Below are 20,442 nucleotides of genomic sequence, written 5' to 3'. Positions count from 1 at the left end.
AACTACTTAAGCCAGGGTTTATACAAGCTGGGTGTGACCTGTGGTTGGTAGTTACTGTTTTTGTAGTAATGCCTTACGTGAGCATCTCCCTTATGATTGCTTTAATTGCACAACCCTCGATCTAATTATGTGTATTTAAAGCTGGTGAATGGCTAAGGAAAGATGATAAACAGTATCCTGGTGTCTTGATTACTGAGAGAGGAAAACATCCCAAACTGGATCCAAGGAAGGAATTACCACAGGGAGAAGGAAAATTTGGGATCATAGAATCACCAAGGTTGGAAGAGACCTCAAAGACCACCAAGTCCAACCTGTCACCCAAGACCTCATGACTGCTAAACCATGGCACAAAGTGCCATGGCCAATCCCCTCCTGAACACCTCCAGGGATGGATCAGGTTAGGGTTTTGGGGGCTGTGTGCAGAGGGCAGGTGCAGACAAGTGCATATTGTACAGCATGGATGTGTGGGACTGGCTCCCCAGAGGGGTTGGGGAGTCTTTGTCTCTGGAGAATTTCCAGGGCCATCTGGATGCATTCCTGTGACCTGTGCTGGATTCTATGGTCCTGCTCTGGCAGGGGGGTTGGACTCAATGGTCTCTGAAGGTCCCTTCCAACCCCTAGCATCCTGTGACATGGAGTGAGCTCTTCAGGTCTGCAAACAGCCTTCCAGGATTTGATGAAGGCTACAGGAGAGCTGGAGAGGGCCTTTTAATAGATATGCAGTGACAGGAGATGGAGTAATAGCTCCAGACTGGAAAGAACTCGATTTAGATTAGACATCAGGAAGAAATTCTTCCTTATGAGGGTGGTGAGGCACTGGAACAGGTTGGCCAGGGAAACTGTGGGGGCTCCAACCTTGGGAGTGTTCAAAGCCAGGTTGGATGGGGACCTGAGCAACCTGGCCTGGTAGGAGGTCTCCCTGTCTGTGGCAGTGGGGGTGGAATTAGATGATCTTTAAGGTCCCTTCCAGCCCCAAACATTCTATGATTTGTAATTAGAGTGCTGCTGGCACTCTAATTACAAAGGGCTCTAATTACAAGGGGCTGCTGGCCCCTTGATTTTGCATGGCACAAGCCATTGCTTTTTTCTTTTCTCTTGTTTTGTTTTATTTTTCAGGCAGGTCTGCCTGAAGGTCTTTCACATACCTGCACAGAACTCCTGCTTTCTTGGGAGCACACAGCCAGGATGCTCTGCCCCTCTCTTCCTGACCTGAGAAGCTGTAGGCTGCATCTCTTACACCAGGGCTTTGTTTGCAGCCACGTGTGCAGCAGTGGCTGCTGTTAAGCACAGAAGAGTGTGGAATGGCTGAGTCTGGTTTTAATAATGGTTCCTTGTAGCCTGGCATTCCCAACACCTGTCCAGAGTTTCTCTGCAGCTATTTGGGAGGGCTTCTTGAGTTGGGCCTGAGAGGAAGCTCTGGAGCTGTTCTTCTGGTATGAACCCTGCCCACTCTAATTAGAGGCACTCTCTTCCCTGCTCTTGAAGTTCCCTCATGCTCTCCTCCCTCATCCTGTGTCACAACCTATCCAGAGCCATGTCCTGAGAGGAGCTTGCACACTGCTCTGAGCTTTCCATGGACTGTGACTGAGGAGTTAAGGGGAAAAGGAGTAAGCCCTTAACTGTCCTCACCTCTCCATTTCTGTGTTGTGTTGGTCTTGTCTGTTGCTGTTTTCTGCTTTGTGTGCACTCTCATTGCAAGATCACTGGCAGCCAAAAAAGCAAATCACTCACAGCTGGAATTTCTTTATTTAGCAAAGGAAATCTGAATTGTTGTTATGGCTTCTCATGTATTTGTCAGTAAGACTTTGTGATCGTGTCTGGATGTGTCAGACTGAAATGTTATCACCTGCCAGGCAAAAGATGTCCATTTCAAACTCCTGGCAGCTCTGTGCTTCAGTATTTTGGCCTTAATTCTGCTTTAAACATTTTTTAAGCCAGATAACAAAGAGAAATCTTGATTATTGGCAGAGCTGTTTGTGCATCATCACTGCCTTGCACCCTGCTCCTGAAGGGTGGTTGCTGTGCCCAGTCAGTCATCAGCTTTCAGAGTAGTCCCTGGGCAGCTTTCATTGCCTGCAGTGATAGAGAATCCTTAAGGCTCCTTGAGAGGGAGATTCAGGTGGGACCTGGTACTGGTGGTGTTAGGACTGGGAACCCAGAAAGGAAGCATCTGGGACAGAGGTGTGGCACAGGGGCTGCTTGTGTATGAGTTGTACTGGGAAGGCTTGAAGGCAAATGTGTTCCTTGTCCCCAGGGAACTTCCAGTGGTGGCCAGAAATGTTAGGTGGGTTGTGCTGCTGGGCTTGCACATTAATACAAGGCTCCTGTTGGGTGAGACTTGTTGCACTGCATAGGAATGAAGTTCCTGGTTTGGGTATGTACAGGTGGTGTCTACTCTGAGACAGGCCTGTGCCCACAGGCTACAGAAATATGGTTGTCAAGGATCCCAGACATTTCTCTTTCCAGCCTTCAGAGGCTTTCTCCCTCCCCATTCACAGAGTTGGAGGTGTTGCAAAATCCAGAACCCAAATGGACAATGGGGGGAAATGTTCTACTTTGTTAGGTAAGAAGTGTGTGTAATGAAAGTGGGGGGAAAACCCCCCAAACCCTCCTCAGGCTTGTGATTCCTCATTTCCATGGAAGGCAAAATTCATTACAGAAGAATACAGCCAGGGGGATAGAGTTTATTTATTGCTGAAAATGACAAGGTGGTCAAAAAGAGACTTTTAATGATCTGATTTAAAAGCCCAAACTGGGAGCTTAACACAGTGAGATTTGATAAGACCACGAAACTAGTGCTACAAGGAAGGGGCTTCATTTTCCTACACATAAAGAGGGATGGGGTGGGGGGAAAGAAAGAAATACAGTTAGTAACTACACAGTGAAGCACTATGACAGCAGGAGCCTGGGTTGTATTGCAGTGTAAGAGTCACCCACTTGTGTGGGAAGTTTCTTGCTGTGATGGTTGTTCCTGTAGTGGGAAGAGTGCCTTCCCCTGCTGGTGTTGAAAGAGGAGGCTGCTTCCATCACATTATGCAGGTGCTACTGCAAGGGTTACAAATCCCTTCACGTGTGAGAATTTGTCACAAGAGAAGTCCACTTGCAGCTGCAGAGGCCCAGTCCTGCGAGGTGTGAACTCAAAGTAAATCTTGGATCTCTCCCTCGCTGCCAGTGGTGCCAGGCTGGGGAGAAACAGAACACAGTCAATCACTTCAGGCTTTGCATTGCCTTGCCTTGAGATTCCCGAGCAGCAGAGCACCAAGAGGTGCTCAAGACCCAGCCTTAGCTTCTGGGAGTTACTTAAGGTTTCAGGCTTTATGTAGACTGAGCAATGAGAAAAGAGAATACTGACTTCACTGACCCTTGGATTGGCCTAAATTTGCTTCATGTTTGACTGCAACAATGTTTTCCATATATATTTTTGCAATGGATTATTATCCTGTCCAAATATTTCCAGAGCCACAGCAAGCCAGGCTGGCTTATAATAAAATGAGCTTTAGGAAATGTGAACTGCTCTCCCTCCCTGAGCTGAATACCCTGGAGGTGTTCAAGAGGGGATTGGATGTGGCACTTGGTGCCATGGTTTAGTCATGGGGTCTGTGGTGACAGGTTGGACTTGATGATCTTTGAGGTCTCTTCCAACCTTGGTGATTCTGTGAATGGAGTAGAATTAACCAGGTTGGAAAAGACCTTTGAGATCATCAAGCCCAACCTGTCATCCAACACCGTCTGATCAACCAAACCATGGCACCAAGTGCTGGATTCAGCTGCTCTGATCTCACCCCTGAGTTGCTCCATAATGCAGCAGAGTCTAGAGGAAAAGGAAGCAAAGTGATACAAGATTTGCTGTTATGTTTTGGAGAGAGATGGTTTTCTCCTGCTGTGAAAGGAGAGCAGAGCAACTTCTTGTTTGGGCTGAAACGAGGAGAGCTGTGGCAGTGTCTTTTGTTTCCTTTAGCTCAGACTTACTTTGGTTGTGTTGGGGCGCTGTATATAAAAACAGAAACACAAAGCCAGGCTGCAGGAGAAACATCAGAGAGACTAAAGAGTTTGCCAGCAAAGAAGGACTTGAGCAGTGTTTAGTTGACCAAGAAGTTGGAGAAGAATGCAGGATTGAGCAGTGCTTTCCCAATGTGTATGTAGGGGGGTTGTTTAAATAGAAAACATGAAGAAAAATGATGCAACCATTCTCTTTTTCCTTATTGGGAAGCAGGACAGGCTGCTGGTCCTGTCAGGGGTCCCGAGTAAGAGCTGCAGCCTTCCCTTACCGTATCTTGACCTGCTGGTTCATCAGAGTCACCAGCAGCACGCAGCGGTCCACAGGCTCCGGCAGGGGGTTGGCGTAGGAGATCTCCAGAGTAGCAGCTTTGTTCACGACAATCCGCCGGGGGATCTGAGCGACAAAGACATCTCTGATGCACTACTTCCTCAACTTGAAGCAGGCAGAATTCTAGAGCAGCCTCTGAAACCCCAGCCCAAATCACAACGCGTTTAGCCCCAAATTCAAGCGAAGATCTGAGCTCCGGGAAGACTCTTTAGCTCTGTCTGTCTGCCTGCTCAGGGCATCGGGGAGAGAGTCGTTTACCTTAATGATAATGTTGGCGTCCTCTAACATGATTGTCTTCTCTACCAGCAGCTTTGCCCCATTCATGTGCATGACTTCACACAGAGCAGTCACTTGGATCCTTTTGTCAGTGGTCAGATACTTCCCGTAGTAGGAATAAGGGATCTTTATCCGGATGTTTTTCCCTGCAATCAGACACGGTTAGGAGCCAGGAGGCTCTCCAAGAATGTTAAAGCAGAGAGAGGGTTGGTTTTTTGTGAGGGATTGTGAAACATTTAAAGAGAAGAGAAGATAGCTGGAGTCTGTTCACACTTCTTCCCTCTTGTGTATTTCCCTCTTCTGGTCACTCTTTTCTGCTTTAATTCATTGACCCTTAGAGTTTTGAATGGAGATCTTTGGCCTGAAGCTCAGGGGTTCTGCTTAGCTGCATTTTGCTCTGTCCCTTTCTATTTCTTACAATTAGAGATACAACCCTTTTTGTCCCTTTCCCCTTTATATCCTACTTATTTTACCTCACTGAAGAAGGAACTTTGAGTCAGGTTTCACAGAGATGCTTCTCAAGTGGCCTGCTCAGCTGCTTACTGTAATCCCACAACTCTTCAGCTATGTGTGTGTGTGTGGGGAAATACGTTTATCTTTGTAGCCCCTGGCAGTGAAAAAGATCTCTCTATTTTAACAACACTAACTCTTCAAGAGGGAGACAGAAATAGACCAGGTTAAAAGTGACAGTGAAACTCTATTAGGGTCTACTTCTGTTAGGGACTATTTCAATTAGGGTCTATTTCTCTTTCTGCCTGTTGAGTGCCAGCAAGCATGCAGCAGGCTTTTCTTGTTTGTTAAAAGAATAAGATGTGCTCCTGCACAAGTAACAGCCACAGCAAAGAGAGGTTTGCTTCTGGAGCTGTAATCTAGGTGCAGCCTTCTAAACACCTTCCCAGTCCTTCTAAATACCTTCCAATTCCTGATTGAGCTACCACAAGGTCCCAGGACAAGAGGACACAGCCTCAAGCTGTGCCAGGGGAAGTTTAGGCTGGAGGTGAGGAGAAAGTTCTTCCCTGAGAGAGTTGTTAGCCATTGGAATGTGCTGCCCAGGGAGGTGATGGAGTCACCATCCCTGGAGGTGTTCAAGAGGGGATTGGACGTGGCACTTGGTGCCATGGTTTAGTCATGAGGTCTGTGGTGACAGGTTGGACTTGATGATCTCTGAGGTCTCTTCCAACCTTGGTGATTCTGTGAAAATAAACCTCTTGTAAAAAGCAGCCAAAGCCATTGCTGTTGGGAGAGGGAGCAAGTAGGTGCATGACAAGCCTGATGTAGGGATGAGAAGTGTCTCTTTCAGCTGACTTTGTGTGGCTAGCAGGGCTGTGTTGGTGTGGTAGTCTTCTGCTCAAAATCTGCAGCTAAATAGCCTAAAAGTATGAATAAAGGTAGAAGGTGATAGACTTCCTGTTGCTAGAGAAAAGAATCTGTTGGGCAAAACTGTTTGGGTAATTTTTTCCTTCAGGAGAAGCCAAACCTGTCTGAGGGGTGGTCACAATTACTGAGTAATGCAGGGGAATGGTGAAATTCAGTGCATTCCACAAAGAACTTTAGCTGAGAGAGTTTAAATTGAGTGTTGTACAGATGGCTACTTAGGGACGTCAGAAGTTACCTTGTCTAGAACCAAGATCCACAGAAGTGGTTGCCTTCAGGATCTCTGCCACCGTTCTCCTTGTATACAGGATGGTTGATGCACTCATGTCCACCTTCACAGTCTTGTGGTCAGCAGATAGGTTGTTGAGAATTAGGGTGAGGTTAATATCCTTGCCAAAGAGCGGAGGTTCAGCCAGCTTGAATCTGCCGGCGATCCCCGGGTTCCTGATGGCCTCGGAGGGGGATTCCCTGCGTCCTTCTGTGAAGCTGGAGCCAAAGATCTTGGCCAAGGCTTTCTTATAAACTCTTCTTTCCTCAGCAGAACCTGCTCAAAGGAGAAGACCAAGTCAGACTCCTCCTGGCCTGGAGCAGGAACAGTGTGGCCAGCAGGAGCAAGGAGGTCATCCTGCCTTGTGCTCAGCACTGTTAAGGCCACACCTTGAGTCCTGTGTCCAGTTCTGGGACCCTCAGTATAGGAAAGATGTTGAGATGCTGGAAGGTGTCCAGAGAAGGGCAACAAAGCTGGGGAGGGGTCTGGAGCACAGCCCTGTGAGGAGAGGCTGAGTGAGCTGGGGTTGCTTAGCCTGGAGAAGAGGAGGCTCATGGAGACCTCATTGCTCTCTACAACTACCTGAAGGGAGGTTCTAGCCAGGTGGGGCTTGGTCTCTTCTCCCAAGCAAGCAGCACCAGAACGAGAGGACACAGTCTCAAGCTGTGCCAGGGGAGGTTTAGGCTTGAAGTGAGGAGAAAGTTCTTCACAGAGAATGTTGTTAGACATTGGAATGTGCTGCCCAGGGATGTGGTGGAGTCACTGTCCCTGGAGGTGTTCAAGGGGGGACTGGATGTGGCACTTGAAGCCATGGTTTAGTAATGAGGTGTTGGGTGATAGGTTGGACTTGATGATCTCTGAGGTCTTTTCCAACCTTATTGATTCTATGATTCTTGTGTGGTGTTTCTGAGGGAGCTGGGGGTGTTCATCCTGGACAAGAGAAGGTTCCAGGAGAACCTTAGAGCTGCCTTCAAGTACCTGAGGGGTTCCTAAAGGAAGGCTGCAGAGGGACTTCTCCTGAGGGTGTCTAGAGACAGGACAAGGGGGAATGGTTTGAAGCTGAGGCAGAGCAGGGTTAGACTGGAGCTGAGGAAGAAGCTGTTCAGTATGAAGGTGGTGAGAGACTGGCATAGGCTGTCCAGGAAGGTTGTGGATACCTCCTCTCTGGAGGTGTTCAAGGCCAGGTTGGATGAGTCTTTGAGCAGGTGTCCCTGCCCGTGGTGGGGAGGTTGGAGGAGATGAGCTTCGAGGTCCCTTCCAACCCAAACCATTCTGTGAAAACAAGTTACCCATTCCCAGCCCCAAGAAGGCAGTCAGAGATAACTGTGATAAGGAGGAGAGAATTTGTGACAATCACTTTACCTTCTGGATATTTGTAGTTGTAGGTGATATCCACACGGGAATTGCTGCCTATAGCTTTGGTGCTGATAGATCTGCCAATTATTTCAGTATCACAGTAAACTCTCTTCTTAGTTCCATCATTGTACACAATCCACCTGTTGCAGTCAGCATTCACCTCTGAATACACAAACAAGGTGTCATAGTCCAAGTCCACGTCACCTTCTTTGATGGCTACAACCGAAGCAGGGCCACACTGAAACAATCCTAAAACATGAATATAAAAGGTCAGAGTCTATTAGCTGTGCTCAGTTTGCAGAAGGGATGCTAAGCCATGCTATAGAAGTTATGCTGTCACCTTTGCTTTGCTCTTGTGGAGTGGCATCTAAAACCTGCCACCCGTTGTATGATCCTCCCAGGTCTGGGCGAAGGAACCAGCTCTCATTCCAGACATGGTAATCCCTGGAGAGAGAGAGAGAGAACAGTGTCTAGAAAGCACAGTAACACAGCCAGGCAAACCTCACTTGGGAAGGAGTGGGGATTTTGGGGGTGTATAAAGATGTGACACAAGCTGTCTGGATACAGCAGATCCTTTCCTCTTCCAAACAATGTGCTGCCTGCTTTGGAGGTATCACAGTGTAGACCTCAAGGTGGGGAAGGGGAGATGCCAATCACTTTGGGGTCAATAGGAGCTGTAAGTGTAAGGATTTAAGCCTTGGATGTAGGCAACACTTGGTGGCTGGGCTCAGTAACCTTCAGATGTGGGCAATGCTCCATTTAAATAGGAACCTCAAATAGCTACATTGGGTCAGACAAAGTTCTCCAAGTCCAATAGTCCATCTGGGGCAGTGTGCAGCAGCAGATCTTTAGGAAAGAGGTAAGAACAAGATGTGAAGAGAATGAATACATCCCCTGAGAGGCTGCTTGAGTTCTTGCAGCTGGAGAATTAGGGTCTCTCTGAATTAGTCATTACAATGAGACCACTGAGCTTAATGGCTAAGAGGTGAAAGGCTTCTCATGTCCTTCAGCCATGCAGATTCCACTGTGAAAGGAGGCCAACTAAATAAAGCTGGTGAAGCCTAGAGTGCAGAGAGCCTGTGAGCTATGTAATATATCTCTGGGCAGGGTAAAGTCACTTTCTGAGAAGTGAAGAGGCTGCAGAGTAAAGCTTTTTAAGACCTGGGTGGGGGACAACTGAAGTGCAAAATGACATCATTAGTAGTAGAATATCCTGCTCCTTGGGCTACTCATAACTTGAGGCTTGATTGATCTTGGATCACTTGCAGTTTACAGCACTGGACTACACTGTCCAGTAAGCAAGTGTGGATAGTGGTGGGATTGCTCTGTCTTTCTCAGCTCCCACAAAGGGAAGGTCTAGGTGAGGGAGTGCTGGCAAACCTCTTGAGGAAGCCCCCATCTGCCTGGGGAGGGGGGCAGGCCAAGCTGAGGAAGACAGGCTTTGGGTGTGTGATGAAGGGTAGTTAGAGGACACAGTCTCAGGCTGTGCCAGGGGAGGTTTAGGTTGGATGTTAGGAAGAAGTTCTTCACAGAAAGAGTGATTGCCCATTGGAATGGGCTGCCCGGGGAGGTGGTGGAGTCACCATCACTGGAGGTGTTCAGGAGGAGACTTGATGGGGTGCTTGGTGCCATGGGTTAGTTGATTAGGTAGGTTGGATTGGCTGATGGGTTGGATGCAATGATCTTGAAGGTCTCTTCCAACCTGGTTTATTCTATTCTAAGGCACCAGGAAACCAGTCAGTGGCATGGAAGGCACACAGCTGAGTTACCAGGGACAGACTGCTTAGGTGTCAGTAGTTAAAACAGCCTTGAACTGGGCCCTTGGTGGTGGAAACACGTTTTAAAGACAGTTGCAACTTGTTTGAGGCTGGTTGGCCGAGGTGTTAACCTCACAGCCATGAAGGATGTTTCTTTCCAAATGGTTAGCTGGTGCATTATTTTAGGTGTTTGTATTAACTTTTTGCCCAGTCAGCTGCTTCTGTATATGTTTGAAAGTCTCCTAAATCCTCTCTCTAATTATTGGTGAGATGCAAAAAAACCCAAAACCCCAAACAGCCAATTAATGAAATCATTCTGCTTACCATGTGGAATCCTTGCCAATGTTGAGGCTCTTTCCAGAGCTGTCATAGTACTTATCAATGCTCAGGTTTCTATCCACATCGTGGGCAGAGTTGAAATTGGAAACCAAACGAGTTGGAATCCCCAAGCACCTCAGAACTGAAACAGATTGAATGGAAAACAAAAGAGCAAATCCAAAACTGAACAACAAGGCAAAAACAATCCCCCCCCCCCCTCCCCCCCCCAGCTTCAGCAAGAGAAATGGAGAGATTCAGATTGGATGTTAGGAAGAAGTTCTTCCCCATGAGGGTGGTGAGAGACTGGCACAGGTTGCTCAGGGAGGTTGTAGAAGCCTCATCCCTGGAGGTTTTTACAGCCAGGCTGGATGTGGCTGTGAGCAACCTGCTCTACCTGTGGCAGGGGGGTTGGAACTGGCTGATCCTTGAGGTTGCTTCCAACCCTGACAGTTCTATGAGTCTATGGTTTAATTGGCTTCTAAAATTTGGCTACAATGTGTTTTGGAGGAGAAGCTTGGAGCTGTTGTTTCCTTAGCTGCATGGGCAAGGAAGACAGGCAAGCTGGGCATGGCTTTAGTTTGGAGGTAGTGTGGATGGTTGCAGGGAAGTTGGAACTGGATGATCCTTGAGGTCCCTTCCAACCCTAATAATTCTATGATCACACATCTGAGAACAGAGCTGTCTAAAGATTTTTTTTTTGTGTTTCTTCAATATCTGCAGCCTGTTCCTCTTGTGGAATGAATTAATTGGTTTGTGGCTTTGCTAGACTCAGAGGTGACAAATGCCTCAGCTCCACCACACTCCTCTGCTCTTACCTGTACACATCACGCCTGCAAAAACCCAGCACTGGCCGTACTGCACAGGTCTGTAGTTGTCCTGCCGCCATTTCTGGAGGATCACCACACTGCCATCCCATCTGGAGGGGTTCTCATGGGAATGGAAGCTTCCTTGCCACTTCCCCAGGAGGACTCCGTTATCGTTGTCGTTTCCGTTGATCTAAAGACAGGGCAGTGGACAGAAGGCACAGAGTCAGCTGGGTGTGATGCACCATCACACTGCTCAAGGTGCAGGTGGCTGAGCCTCAGGGGTACAACAAATGCCTTCTGCTTGAGCATGTGGCCCTCAGGTGAAGGTTTTGTGTTCATACCATGGAGCTGATTACTCTGCCCACGTATTTGGGATCCCCTCTGCGGGACACGTCGATGGCTGGGCTCTGACGGTAGTACAGGCTCAGGTCAAGCATGGTGAGACAGATGTTCAGCAGATGGTCTTGAAACTGGGGGCAGACAAAGTTAAAATTAAAGAAAATAGTTTCACCCACAGAGAGTCTGCTGCAGCTTCTCCTTTTTAAAGGTATTCCAACCCAAAGGTGCTTGGGACAGTGAGGCCCAAAGCCAGCAGTGTTCACTTCACACTGCCGTGTTGGCTAAAGGTAGAGTAGAAGCCTAGCAGGATGCTAGATGTGGACACTCTGGTCACAGATGAGCTCCACACTTGTACCATGAGCTTCAAGCACATGCAGAGGCTAGTTCTAGTTGCAGTGTTGTGCTGAGACATGTTTCATGCTCAGGTCCCATGCAGACTGTGAGCAAGCCACAGGTTAAGTCTAGCCTGGTTTGTCCAGTTTTCTAAGGAGGATTTCCTACCACAGAGGTAAATATCATAAAATCCTAGAATGCTTCAGGTTGGATAGGATGTTAGAGCTCATCTATTCCAACCTCCCCACCACGGGCAGGGACACTTCTCAATTACACTTAGCTGCTCAAGGCCTCATTCAACCTGACCTTGAACATCCCCAGGGAGGAGGCAGCCACAGCCTCCCTGGGCAGCCTATTCCAGAGTCTTACCACCCTCATACCGAAGAACTTCTTCCTCAGATCCAGTTTAACTCTGCTCTCCCTCAACTTCAAAACATTCCCCCTTGTCCTGTGTCTAGAGACAGGGTGTCCTGTGTCTAGAGACCCTCATGAGAAGTCCCTCTGCAGCCTTCCTTCAGGATCCCTTCAGGTATTGGAAGGCAGCTCTGAGGCCCCCCTGGAGACTTCTCTTGGCTGAACACCCCCAGCTCCTTCAGCCTGTCCCCATAGCAGAGGTGCTTGGATCAACTTTGTGGCCTCCACTGGACTCACTCCAACAGCTCTGCGTCTTTCTTATGCTGGGGACACCAGAACTGGAGGCAGGATTGGAGGTGGGGGTCTCAGCAGAGCAGAGTAAAAGGGAATAACAAGAGCAAATGCAACTGGAGGCAGTGTAAGAGCCCAGCTGAATTCCTCCTGGCTTACCTGCCCGTAGTACCATCCTCTTGCCTCAATGTACCTCGCATTGCCCACAAAGATGATTCCATTCTCATTTAGAACGTATTCTTGCCTCTCATTTTCGGTAGCCACGTAGACATCATCACCTGGAAACCAAGTTGGAGATGCTTTTCCACTCAGAGCTGAGAATGCCTTCCAAAAATATTTAGTTGAGCAGGGGGAAGGCCACCTCTGGAACAAATGCATTGCTTTAGCTCCCTGGACATGCACACTGAGAATGCCTGCAGTTGTGTGGGGGCCGGGGGGTGGGAATTCACCTTCTAGTACATTAACTTGCCCCCCATCTCAGGGTAGCCTTCCTGTGCCATCTCAGGGTAGCCTTCCTGTGCCATCTCAGGGTAGCCTTCCTGTGCCATCTCAATGTTCCCTGTCTGTCCACTGTATGCTTACAAGAAAGATGGAGAAAAGCCCTGCCTAGCTCCCTGGGGTTTTCTGCCTTCTCAGGGTAGTTGGAAGTAAAAGACACTTGAAGAGAATCACCCAGATGATGATTTTCTCTCTTGTCTAGTAATTTTTGTCCTGGTTTAAGGCACCTGGATGAAGATCTCAGCCTGCCTCCTCTGAAGTGCTGTCAGGAGTGTTATTGGGATAGGATTTCTGATTGCATTGTTGTCCTTAGTCTGTGTCACAGCACATGGCTGCTGTGGGAGCATTGGTTTCCCCCAGAAGCTTTGGTGGTTGTGGGAGCATTGGTTTCCCCCAGAAGCTTTGGTTGTTTTGCTCACTCTTTAGGTAGCAATCTCTCCTTAGCTCTCTCTTTCAAATCTTACTCTTTAAAACACCCTCTGAAAGATTCTGGATCTCAGGAAAAACACAGGGGGGAGAAAAAAAATAAATCATCAACTTTTCTGTTTTGAGTTAACTTCTTTACCTTCCTATAGGAACTTCCCATCCTTCCCCTCCTGCAAATAAAAAGAATGTGGAATTTATTTTAAAAAAAGACTTCTGGCATGTGATATAATTACTGTTTTTGTGGTGGTTATCCACACTTCCTCATCTCATTATTACTGACTCCCAAACTCCTGGGCCAGCATGGGCCTGGAGAACTGTGTGCACTTCTAGGGGCTGCATGCACTTGAAGTATTGAATACTTGAAGTATTGGAAATGCTCAGCAGTCCTGGAAATAGAGTTTCTGAAGGACTTAGGATGACATCTGAGTTCATTCCTATCCAAATCAGTAATGAACTGTTTGAGTGGGTTTTCAGGTGGCAGGTAAGGATCCAGTAGCAGCTTTTCTCCACTCCAGTGCTTCCCCTTTCCTCTCTGGTTCAGGCTGTTTCCTCCTAGGCAGTCCTTTACTAATAGTACAAGTTACTAATTCCTTAATTAACAACCACTCAAGTGGAACCACATCTGCAGACCAAATCTGCCACTTAGCTGAGACACAAATGTTCTGCTTCTCTTCTGCTGTGACATTTACTGTGGTGATAACAGACCCTCAGACCGAGTCTGTGCCTCTTAGTCAGGATCAAGATGCTGTTCCACTCTGCAGAAGCTTGTTCAACTGCATCCTATTTTAGGGCTACTCCCTTCTGCTTGGCAGTGTCCATTGCACTGCCTGATCAATCCAGAGGGTTCTTCTGCAAAGTCATTAGCTTCAGACTGGATCTTTTCCTCTGAGAATAATCTGTCTCATGAGTGCCACAGCTGCTCTGGTATTCCAGTTCAGGAGCCGTCAGCTGTTTCAACCCTTGCAGTGTGGTTGCCATCAATTAGAAGTTACACCACAAGTGATTTTTCCAGGGGAGGTTTGAGAAGGGTTTATTTTCCTCCCTCCTCAGGAATGTCTTTGCAGAGACAGACTGAACTTTCTGAACATACTTCTGCAATTATTTCTGTCTTCCAAGACCTGCTGAGCTAATGAGCAGCTTTTTATCACCTGGGCTCTTCACGTAGAAATTGTGGATCCTTTCCTTTTGTAAAGCTGTTTAGTCACCTGGCTGGCTAAGCTCTCTTAATTACACACAGTGGTGTATCTTAAGGCTGATCTAGGTCTCTAGACTATTGCACACTTGCAAAATCTGAGTTTAGGAATTTGCATTTCTTCTGCAACACGCTGAGGATGCAGCGGTAGAAACTGGAGCAGGAACAGATGTCCCTTTCCAACAGGTGATGAAAGATGTGGGCAGTACCACTCTTCACAGCAGTCCTCTCAGTTTTCAGAGCTGGCTGAGCCGTGGGCTTTGCAGGTAACATCTGCAAGAGCACTCTTGCTTTGGTTTAGCTGCTCCCTGCGTGCTTGCTTCGGGTTTTGAGAAATATGTGAGCTTGTGCAAGCCTGCCAGCCCTCATCTACAGGGGGGAAAAAAGTCATCTCAGTCTTGAAGGAGTAGTTCACATCACCCCATATAGCATATTGCATTAGGATAAAAGTGGGGTGTGAGTGAAGGGGATGGTGCAGCAGTGGCTTTTTAATGTAGTAAAACCAGCTAGAGGAGATGGCTGCCACTGGCAGCCCAACGAGGGACAGCCTGGGGGAGCAAGCTCACTGTGCAAGCATGAAAGCAAACACATCAGTGACATTCAAGAGCATTGGCACCTACCTGGGCACCAGGGGTTGAAGAGTAATACAAACTGCCCCAGGAATCTGGAGAAGATCTTGTTCCCTGAGGTTACCTGGAGGGTGAGATTGTATCGTCCAATGACAGCATTGGCCGGGCTGGAGATTGTAAAGTTCATGGAGCCAGCCTCACTGGGTACTTGCACAGCACTCCAGCCACTGGCCCCCACCTCAGACAGGTTAAACACAGCCTTTGTACGATGTGATTCTGAGGGGGCTGGTCCTGCCAGAGAGAAGGGGGCAGTTGGTTTGCATTGCAGAGCCTGGTTCCAGTACCAACCCCACACTTAGAAGCAAGCAGAGCAGAGAGAGAATTACAGACACGCGAGGGAAGATCGCAGCCCTAAAGAGAGTCGGGGGAGAGCTCTGAGGAAGGAAGATTACAGTTGTGTGGGAAGCATGGGTTCGGCTAGGAGAGTGTTACCTATTTCAGTGATAAAGGCTAGGCTCTCCCCAGCCTGCCTTGGCCTGTTGAAGTAGAGGGTGATGGTGAAGCCTTGTCCCCGGCGCACGGTCAGCTCGGTGTTGGCGTACCTGTCCGTGCGGTGCGCTCGCGCGTTCAGCGAGGGCTGCCAGCTGATGTGGGTGGGTGTCAGATCTGTAAGGCAGAATCACAGGGTCACAGAAAACACCTCAAAGATCATCTAGCCCAACCTTTGACCCAGCTGCAAAGGGTCAGCACTAAACCATGGCCCCTGACAGAAGACCTGAAGCATCCAGCATGTCACTTGCTGAGGCCAGGCTGGATGTGGCTCTGAGCAACCTGCTTGTAGTGTGAGGTGTCCCTGCCCGTGGCAGGAGGATTGGAACTGGCTGATCCTTGAGGTCCCTTCCAACCCTAACAATTCTATGGTTCCATGAGCTTGCTAAGAGGACCAGTTAGCTATTACTGGAGGAAGGTCAACTAGAAAGCAGACAACACTCCATTGGATTTATTAAGTCCAGTTTTGGCTTGAGTTTTGTTGCAGAGCTGTCCTGTGCTGAGGACTTGGACACCCAACACTTCCTATGAGTGTTGGATGTTGGTTTATCACTGGACTTAGGGGGGATGATAAAAACATTTACAGAGGCAGATCAGTGTCAGTCACAGGCAGCACCCAATAAAGTGGCTGTAGCCCCTGTTTTCAGCCTATGTATTTTTACCTAGACAAATGGCTGTTAGGACATCTTGCTTTCCAGGCTTATGTCCTGAGGCCATTTGGCCTAGAGTAGGGAAAGATGCATGGTAAGACATCACCCATCTGACATGAACAAACAAGGACCAAGAGAGCAGCTACAGCAGGCTGCTGCTCTCCCTGCAAACCAACGTTCTGAAAAGTGATTTCAAAATGGTTCATCATTAAACAGGGAGAAGCCTGCCTTGCAACTGCCCCAGTTTGGATTGAACTTTAAAAGCAGAGGTGCTGTCATGCCTGCTCTACTGTGGTAGAGCTTGAATGCAGCTTTGAATTCCCCTCTGTAGGCTCCGTGCTCACAGCTCCCTCAGGATGGGTCACACAAAGAAGAACAGATCTCTGAAATAGCCTCTAAATTAGATGGAGTTCTGCATGGTGCCTTTGGATGCAATGGGAATTTCTTTTCCCCATCCTCACTCCCTCCCCTCAGAAAAGCCCCAAAGTCCTCTGCTTAGCTAAAAAATTGCTCTTAAACAGAAGGCCTGAAACAACAACTGAGGAGAACGGAGACAGGGACGACAGCACTCAATAGGAGTGATAGAAATCACCCAACTTTATTGTTCCACACTTCATTATTTATAGTCTTATCTTATGCATAGTTAATTCTATTCTAATTTAACACATACTATTGGTTTCTCTCTAAAAGGCTACATCATTGTTTTCACTACTCTGTGGGTTTTTTCTACTCAGTCTAATTGCTCTTTTTCCCAGATCTCACCTCCTCCTTATCTTGCTTGCCTCCCTTCTCAGGCAGCTGGACTTCAGCATGCCAAGCAATCAGCACTTTCCCACATCTCCTACTCCATTGCTCTATTATCAACAGAGAATTCTTCAAGGCCTGAATTGCACAGGTGTTCCTGGGATCCCTGTCCCCTCTTGCTCAAAACAAACCCCAACAAACAACAACAAAGCTCTGAAAACAAAGTGCAAGTAGAAGTGAGAAAAGAGAATTCCCCTCAGATAAGGAGTGTGAGCAGATACCTCCAGGGCATGAATCTCGAGGAAATAGCCCTGAGGAAAGGAACTGCTGCAGGGAAGCAAAATGCCACACAGAACTCACCTGCCATTCCCTCAGCTTATGAGAACTGCATACAACTCCTGCTTTGCTCTTCAAGGCTGTCCAGGCCACATTAATCATAAAGAGGAAAAGCCCAGGCAATCTTTTTCTGCTCTCAGCTGAAATTGGAGAGAAGGGAGAGGTACTTAGCAGTTGTTACTAATACCTGCACGGCTGTCAAATTAATTAACTAGTTCCTATAACCCAGGCATGCCTAATGCCAAGGTTCCTACTCCATGTGGGTGTAATTATGGGAGGAGATTCCAAAATTATTTACTCAGAGGAAATGCATTCTCTGGAATTCCAAGGCGAGAGGCGCTTCCTACAAAGGGCAATAGGTGTGCCATGAATGAGTTACCTGTGAGGATGAGGAAATGGGGAGTGTGGTGGGCTGGAAAAACCATATGAAGGGGAAAAAAAGGGAGCATTTCCTGATTACTTCACTTCCAAATTGGTTAGCACCACTTCTGGTTTGTTCAGCAGCTGTGATTTGGTTTTAGAGGGGTGGGGTTGGGTTTCTGTCTCAAATTATCTCCAGTGGCTCCCCCCCCAATTACCCAAAATGATAACCTGCCACTAGGAACAAACTTCTTGCTTGTTCTGTTGCCAGCTCCCTGCTGCTCTTTCAGCACTGTTTTAGTTCAGAAAGAACCCCCAAGCTACTGGCCATGGGTAGGCTTTTTATCAGTGCCAGCTCAGCCTCGCAGCTGCCAAGGCATGCACTCTGAAAGTGTACCCTGACACTGATGTGGGGAGCAGTAGTTACCTGCTTAAGGTTCTGCAGCTTCCCTGATCCTATTGTACCACTCAGCAAACATTTGAAAATAAATTAGTCTGAGTTTGAAGGTAGAGATAAAGAGAACAGCTTGAAAGAGAAGCAGCAAGGGAGACCCAGCACCTTTTTCTAAGGTTAATGTTACCCCCCCAAAAAACCCAAAATGTTGGCTTCTGACACCTTTTTGAGCAACTTTGTTTGGACACCACAAAGACTAAAAGAGTAATTCCTTAGGTTGACATTAGTGCTAGCCCTGTCCTGAAAGAACAGCACCAAAAGGTTCCTGCCTTGGCAGCAGCACATCTGATAAGGTTTATCTTCACTTACATTGCAATTCAGAGTCCTTCCTTCCTTCTCTTGGCGGTTTCCAGGCTGTCAAAACTTGTTCCGGGAAGCGCCTCAAATGGGTTTGATTGCTGTTCAGAGCCACTTCAGTTGGTCTTTTTCTCTTTTCCTTAATTCATATTCCTTGGAAACCATAAGAGCCACAAGCCTCTGATGTTCCCTCTTCCTCACACACAGCCCTAGTGACAAACCGCATCGACCAGTTCTTAAGTTCAGGTGCTCGGCACTTAGAGTGATTGCCTCAGATGTTACACATTGCTGCCCTGCACTATGACTGTTTCCTTTCTTCTTCCTCGCTACTCACAAGCAATTAAATCTCGGAACCTTTTTCTGCCTCTTGCTGCAGCCACCTCCTGTAGCTCTGCCCGACACGCCCACAGTGATGCTCACCAAGCCACCAGAACCTCTCTCTCAGCCTGGCCTACATCCCAAACTGGCACCTGCCAGTCTGCACCTTCACCGCAGCAAAGCAGCAGCAGCTGCTTTTGCAATCCCTTTGGAATGCTGCAGTCATGGTTCCTAAGTGACTAATGGCTGAGCGTTGTCCCAGGTGTTTTCCTAGCTCCGTCCCACCCACCCATCAGCCCAAACGTTTCAAAATAGGTGGTTCCTCCTTTCCCCCTCTTTCAGAGCCTTGGGATTGCAGTCGGTCTGCCACGCTTTGGTTGTAAAACCACGCTTTTAATTTTACTCATCTCCTTCGTGATTTCTTCTGTTGCTCAAGCAGTGCACTATTATGTCCTCAGGGTAACCACATCTCACCTCACACTTGGGCTGTTGATTCTTTTTACTAGACAGCAGAGTTCAGGTAACCTCCACAGAGTGCTGCACCCCCTTCTGTGAGCTTGTGTCCAGGCAGGCACGCGTTTTCATTAGCCACATTAACTTCACGGGCATGTGAAAGGGTGCAGGAGAAAGGTGTTGCCTTCCTTTCAACACCCTTTGAGATCCAATGGGCAAGCTTCTCTCACTTCTGCCAGCTCAAGTCACTTGACTTTCACATCGTCTTGTTTTCACACATCCAAGAGATGTCAGAAGCAATGGAGTGTATATCCACATTCTAAATCCAAGCCCATGCTTGAACTTCAACTTGTTTGGTCTGCTTGATAAGAGCTCTTTGCTCTGGTGAGCCTTGAGAAACATCAGGAGCAAAGGAGAGGCAACCACTGTGGGTTACTTGTGCAGCTTCTCCATCTCTTCCCTCATAGGTCCACTGTGGTCTGTGGTGACATCTGTGTGACAGGCAGTGGAGAACCAGTTGACTACAGGGGTCCTCCCAAAGCAATCTTGCTGGCTACAAGGGCAAAAGGAGTTTAGCCAGTCTGAGTTTGAGCTGCTTGTGGAACAGTGAGGAGGTCCTGTGGCAAGTCACAGGTACCATGTGGTGGAAGTAGGGGCACAGAGCTCCAGGTACTTGTGAAGATTTTGGTGGCTTCTTGGCCCTGCAGCCCAAAGCTAAGCAGAGCAGCACCCTAGCTTCCCATTCACTTCATCTACACAGGTGATTTTCAGTCAGAGATTGACTTGCTGTTGTACAATTATTGGCCATGAACAGAGCCACTCATTGGGTGTCTTGGTTTAGAGCAAGACAGGTTTGCTCTCTTCCCCTTTCCAAAAGGGGCAACAGAAAAACCCTCACACAAAGGATTGAAGAGGATTGGAAAGTTTCAGTGGAAATGCTATTCATAACTGCGTAAAACAGTACAAAGCAGATAAAAATACACACAATCCAGAGTCTGGGTTTAACACAGAAGCTCATTTAAACCAAAGCTCCATGCAAACCAGCCCAACATGCCCATGCTTTCATCCCCCCCCCATGCCTCTTTACCCTCCATCCCACACCGTTCTGACACAGCAAAAATTCAGCTTGGCAGCTCCAGGCCCCAAATTAGGCTGCTCCAGGCATAATTGGCAGCATTGCCAAGGCCAACAACAGGCCTCCCCCACAAGAGATAACAGCCTGTGTGTCCTCCAGGGAGGAGAGAGGGAGGGAGAAGGGGCAGAAGTGGAAATTCTTGGGTTTATAGGGATGCAGAACTTATGGGAATGAAATATACTTTTCTGGCCCACCTCCTGAGCCTCTCTTAGTAACTTACTAGTTCTTAAAGGCTGCTCAGCCTTAAACTACCACATTGGGCTAAGCCTGGTTCAGTTGTTCCTGGAGCCCAGCTGGTTCCTGGAACCTGTCCTGCTGGAAAGGGTTTGGGTGAGATTTGCTAAACTTCAGCTCTGGAAGGTGACCTCCTCACACATATCTGTAGTGAAGTATTCCAAGCTCTTTCCAAGCTACAACACCTTCAGACTTAACATTCCCCCTCCCTTTGGATTCCAAAGACTTTCAGCTAAGTGCAAAATATTAGCATGCAAAAATATAATCTGTGTTGAGCTGGGTAATTATCACGTTGTGGTTGTCAAATAAGTCTCAAACTGGACACCACCCACATTCCTTCTGAACATTTCCTGTGCCTCTTTTGATCACTGATTTACCCCCCCCAAAAAAAGGGGGGGGGGGGGGGAAGGACAGGCTTTGCAGCTGAA

General features: G+C 47.9%; 1 protein-coding gene across 1 annotated transcript; it reads right to left on the bottom strand.

The window, feature by feature from the left end:
- Nucleotides 1–2,671: 2,671 nt before the first annotated feature.
- Nucleotides 2,672–18,349, bottom strand: LOC137446987 (protein-glutamine gamma-glutamyltransferase 6-like). The gene is made up of 14 exons (XM_068150131.1): nucleotides 17,887–18,349; nucleotides 16,788–16,903; nucleotides 14,977–15,150; nucleotides 14,536–14,775; nucleotides 11,959–12,077; nucleotides 10,824–10,952; nucleotides 10,492–10,672; nucleotides 9,683–9,818; nucleotides 7,942–8,045; nucleotides 7,608–7,850; nucleotides 6,216–6,521; nucleotides 4,586–4,749; nucleotides 4,269–4,393; nucleotides 2,672–3,182 (listed from the first exon to the last, which is right to left on the bottom strand). The coding sequence occupies exons 2-14, from the start codon at nucleotides 16,792–16,794 to the stop codon at nucleotides 3,032–3,034; spliced, it is 2,079 nt and encodes a 692-aa protein (XP_068006232.1). The 5' UTR covers nucleotides 16,795–16,903; nucleotides 17,887–18,349; the 3' UTR covers nucleotides 2,672–3,031.
- Nucleotides 18,350–20,442: the final 2,093 nt, after the last annotated feature.

The sequence above is a fragment of the Melanerpes formicivorus genome, unplaced genomic scaffold (assembly GCF_026170545.1).
Source record: "Melanerpes formicivorus ecotype bairdi unplaced genomic scaffold, bMelFor1.0.p_v2 SCAF_19, whole genome shotgun sequence".
NCBI classification, from domain to species: domain Eukaryota; kingdom Metazoa; phylum Chordata; class Aves; order Piciformes; family Picidae; genus Melanerpes; species Melanerpes formicivorus.
This window is presented reverse-complemented; position numbering and strand designations above follow the sequence as displayed.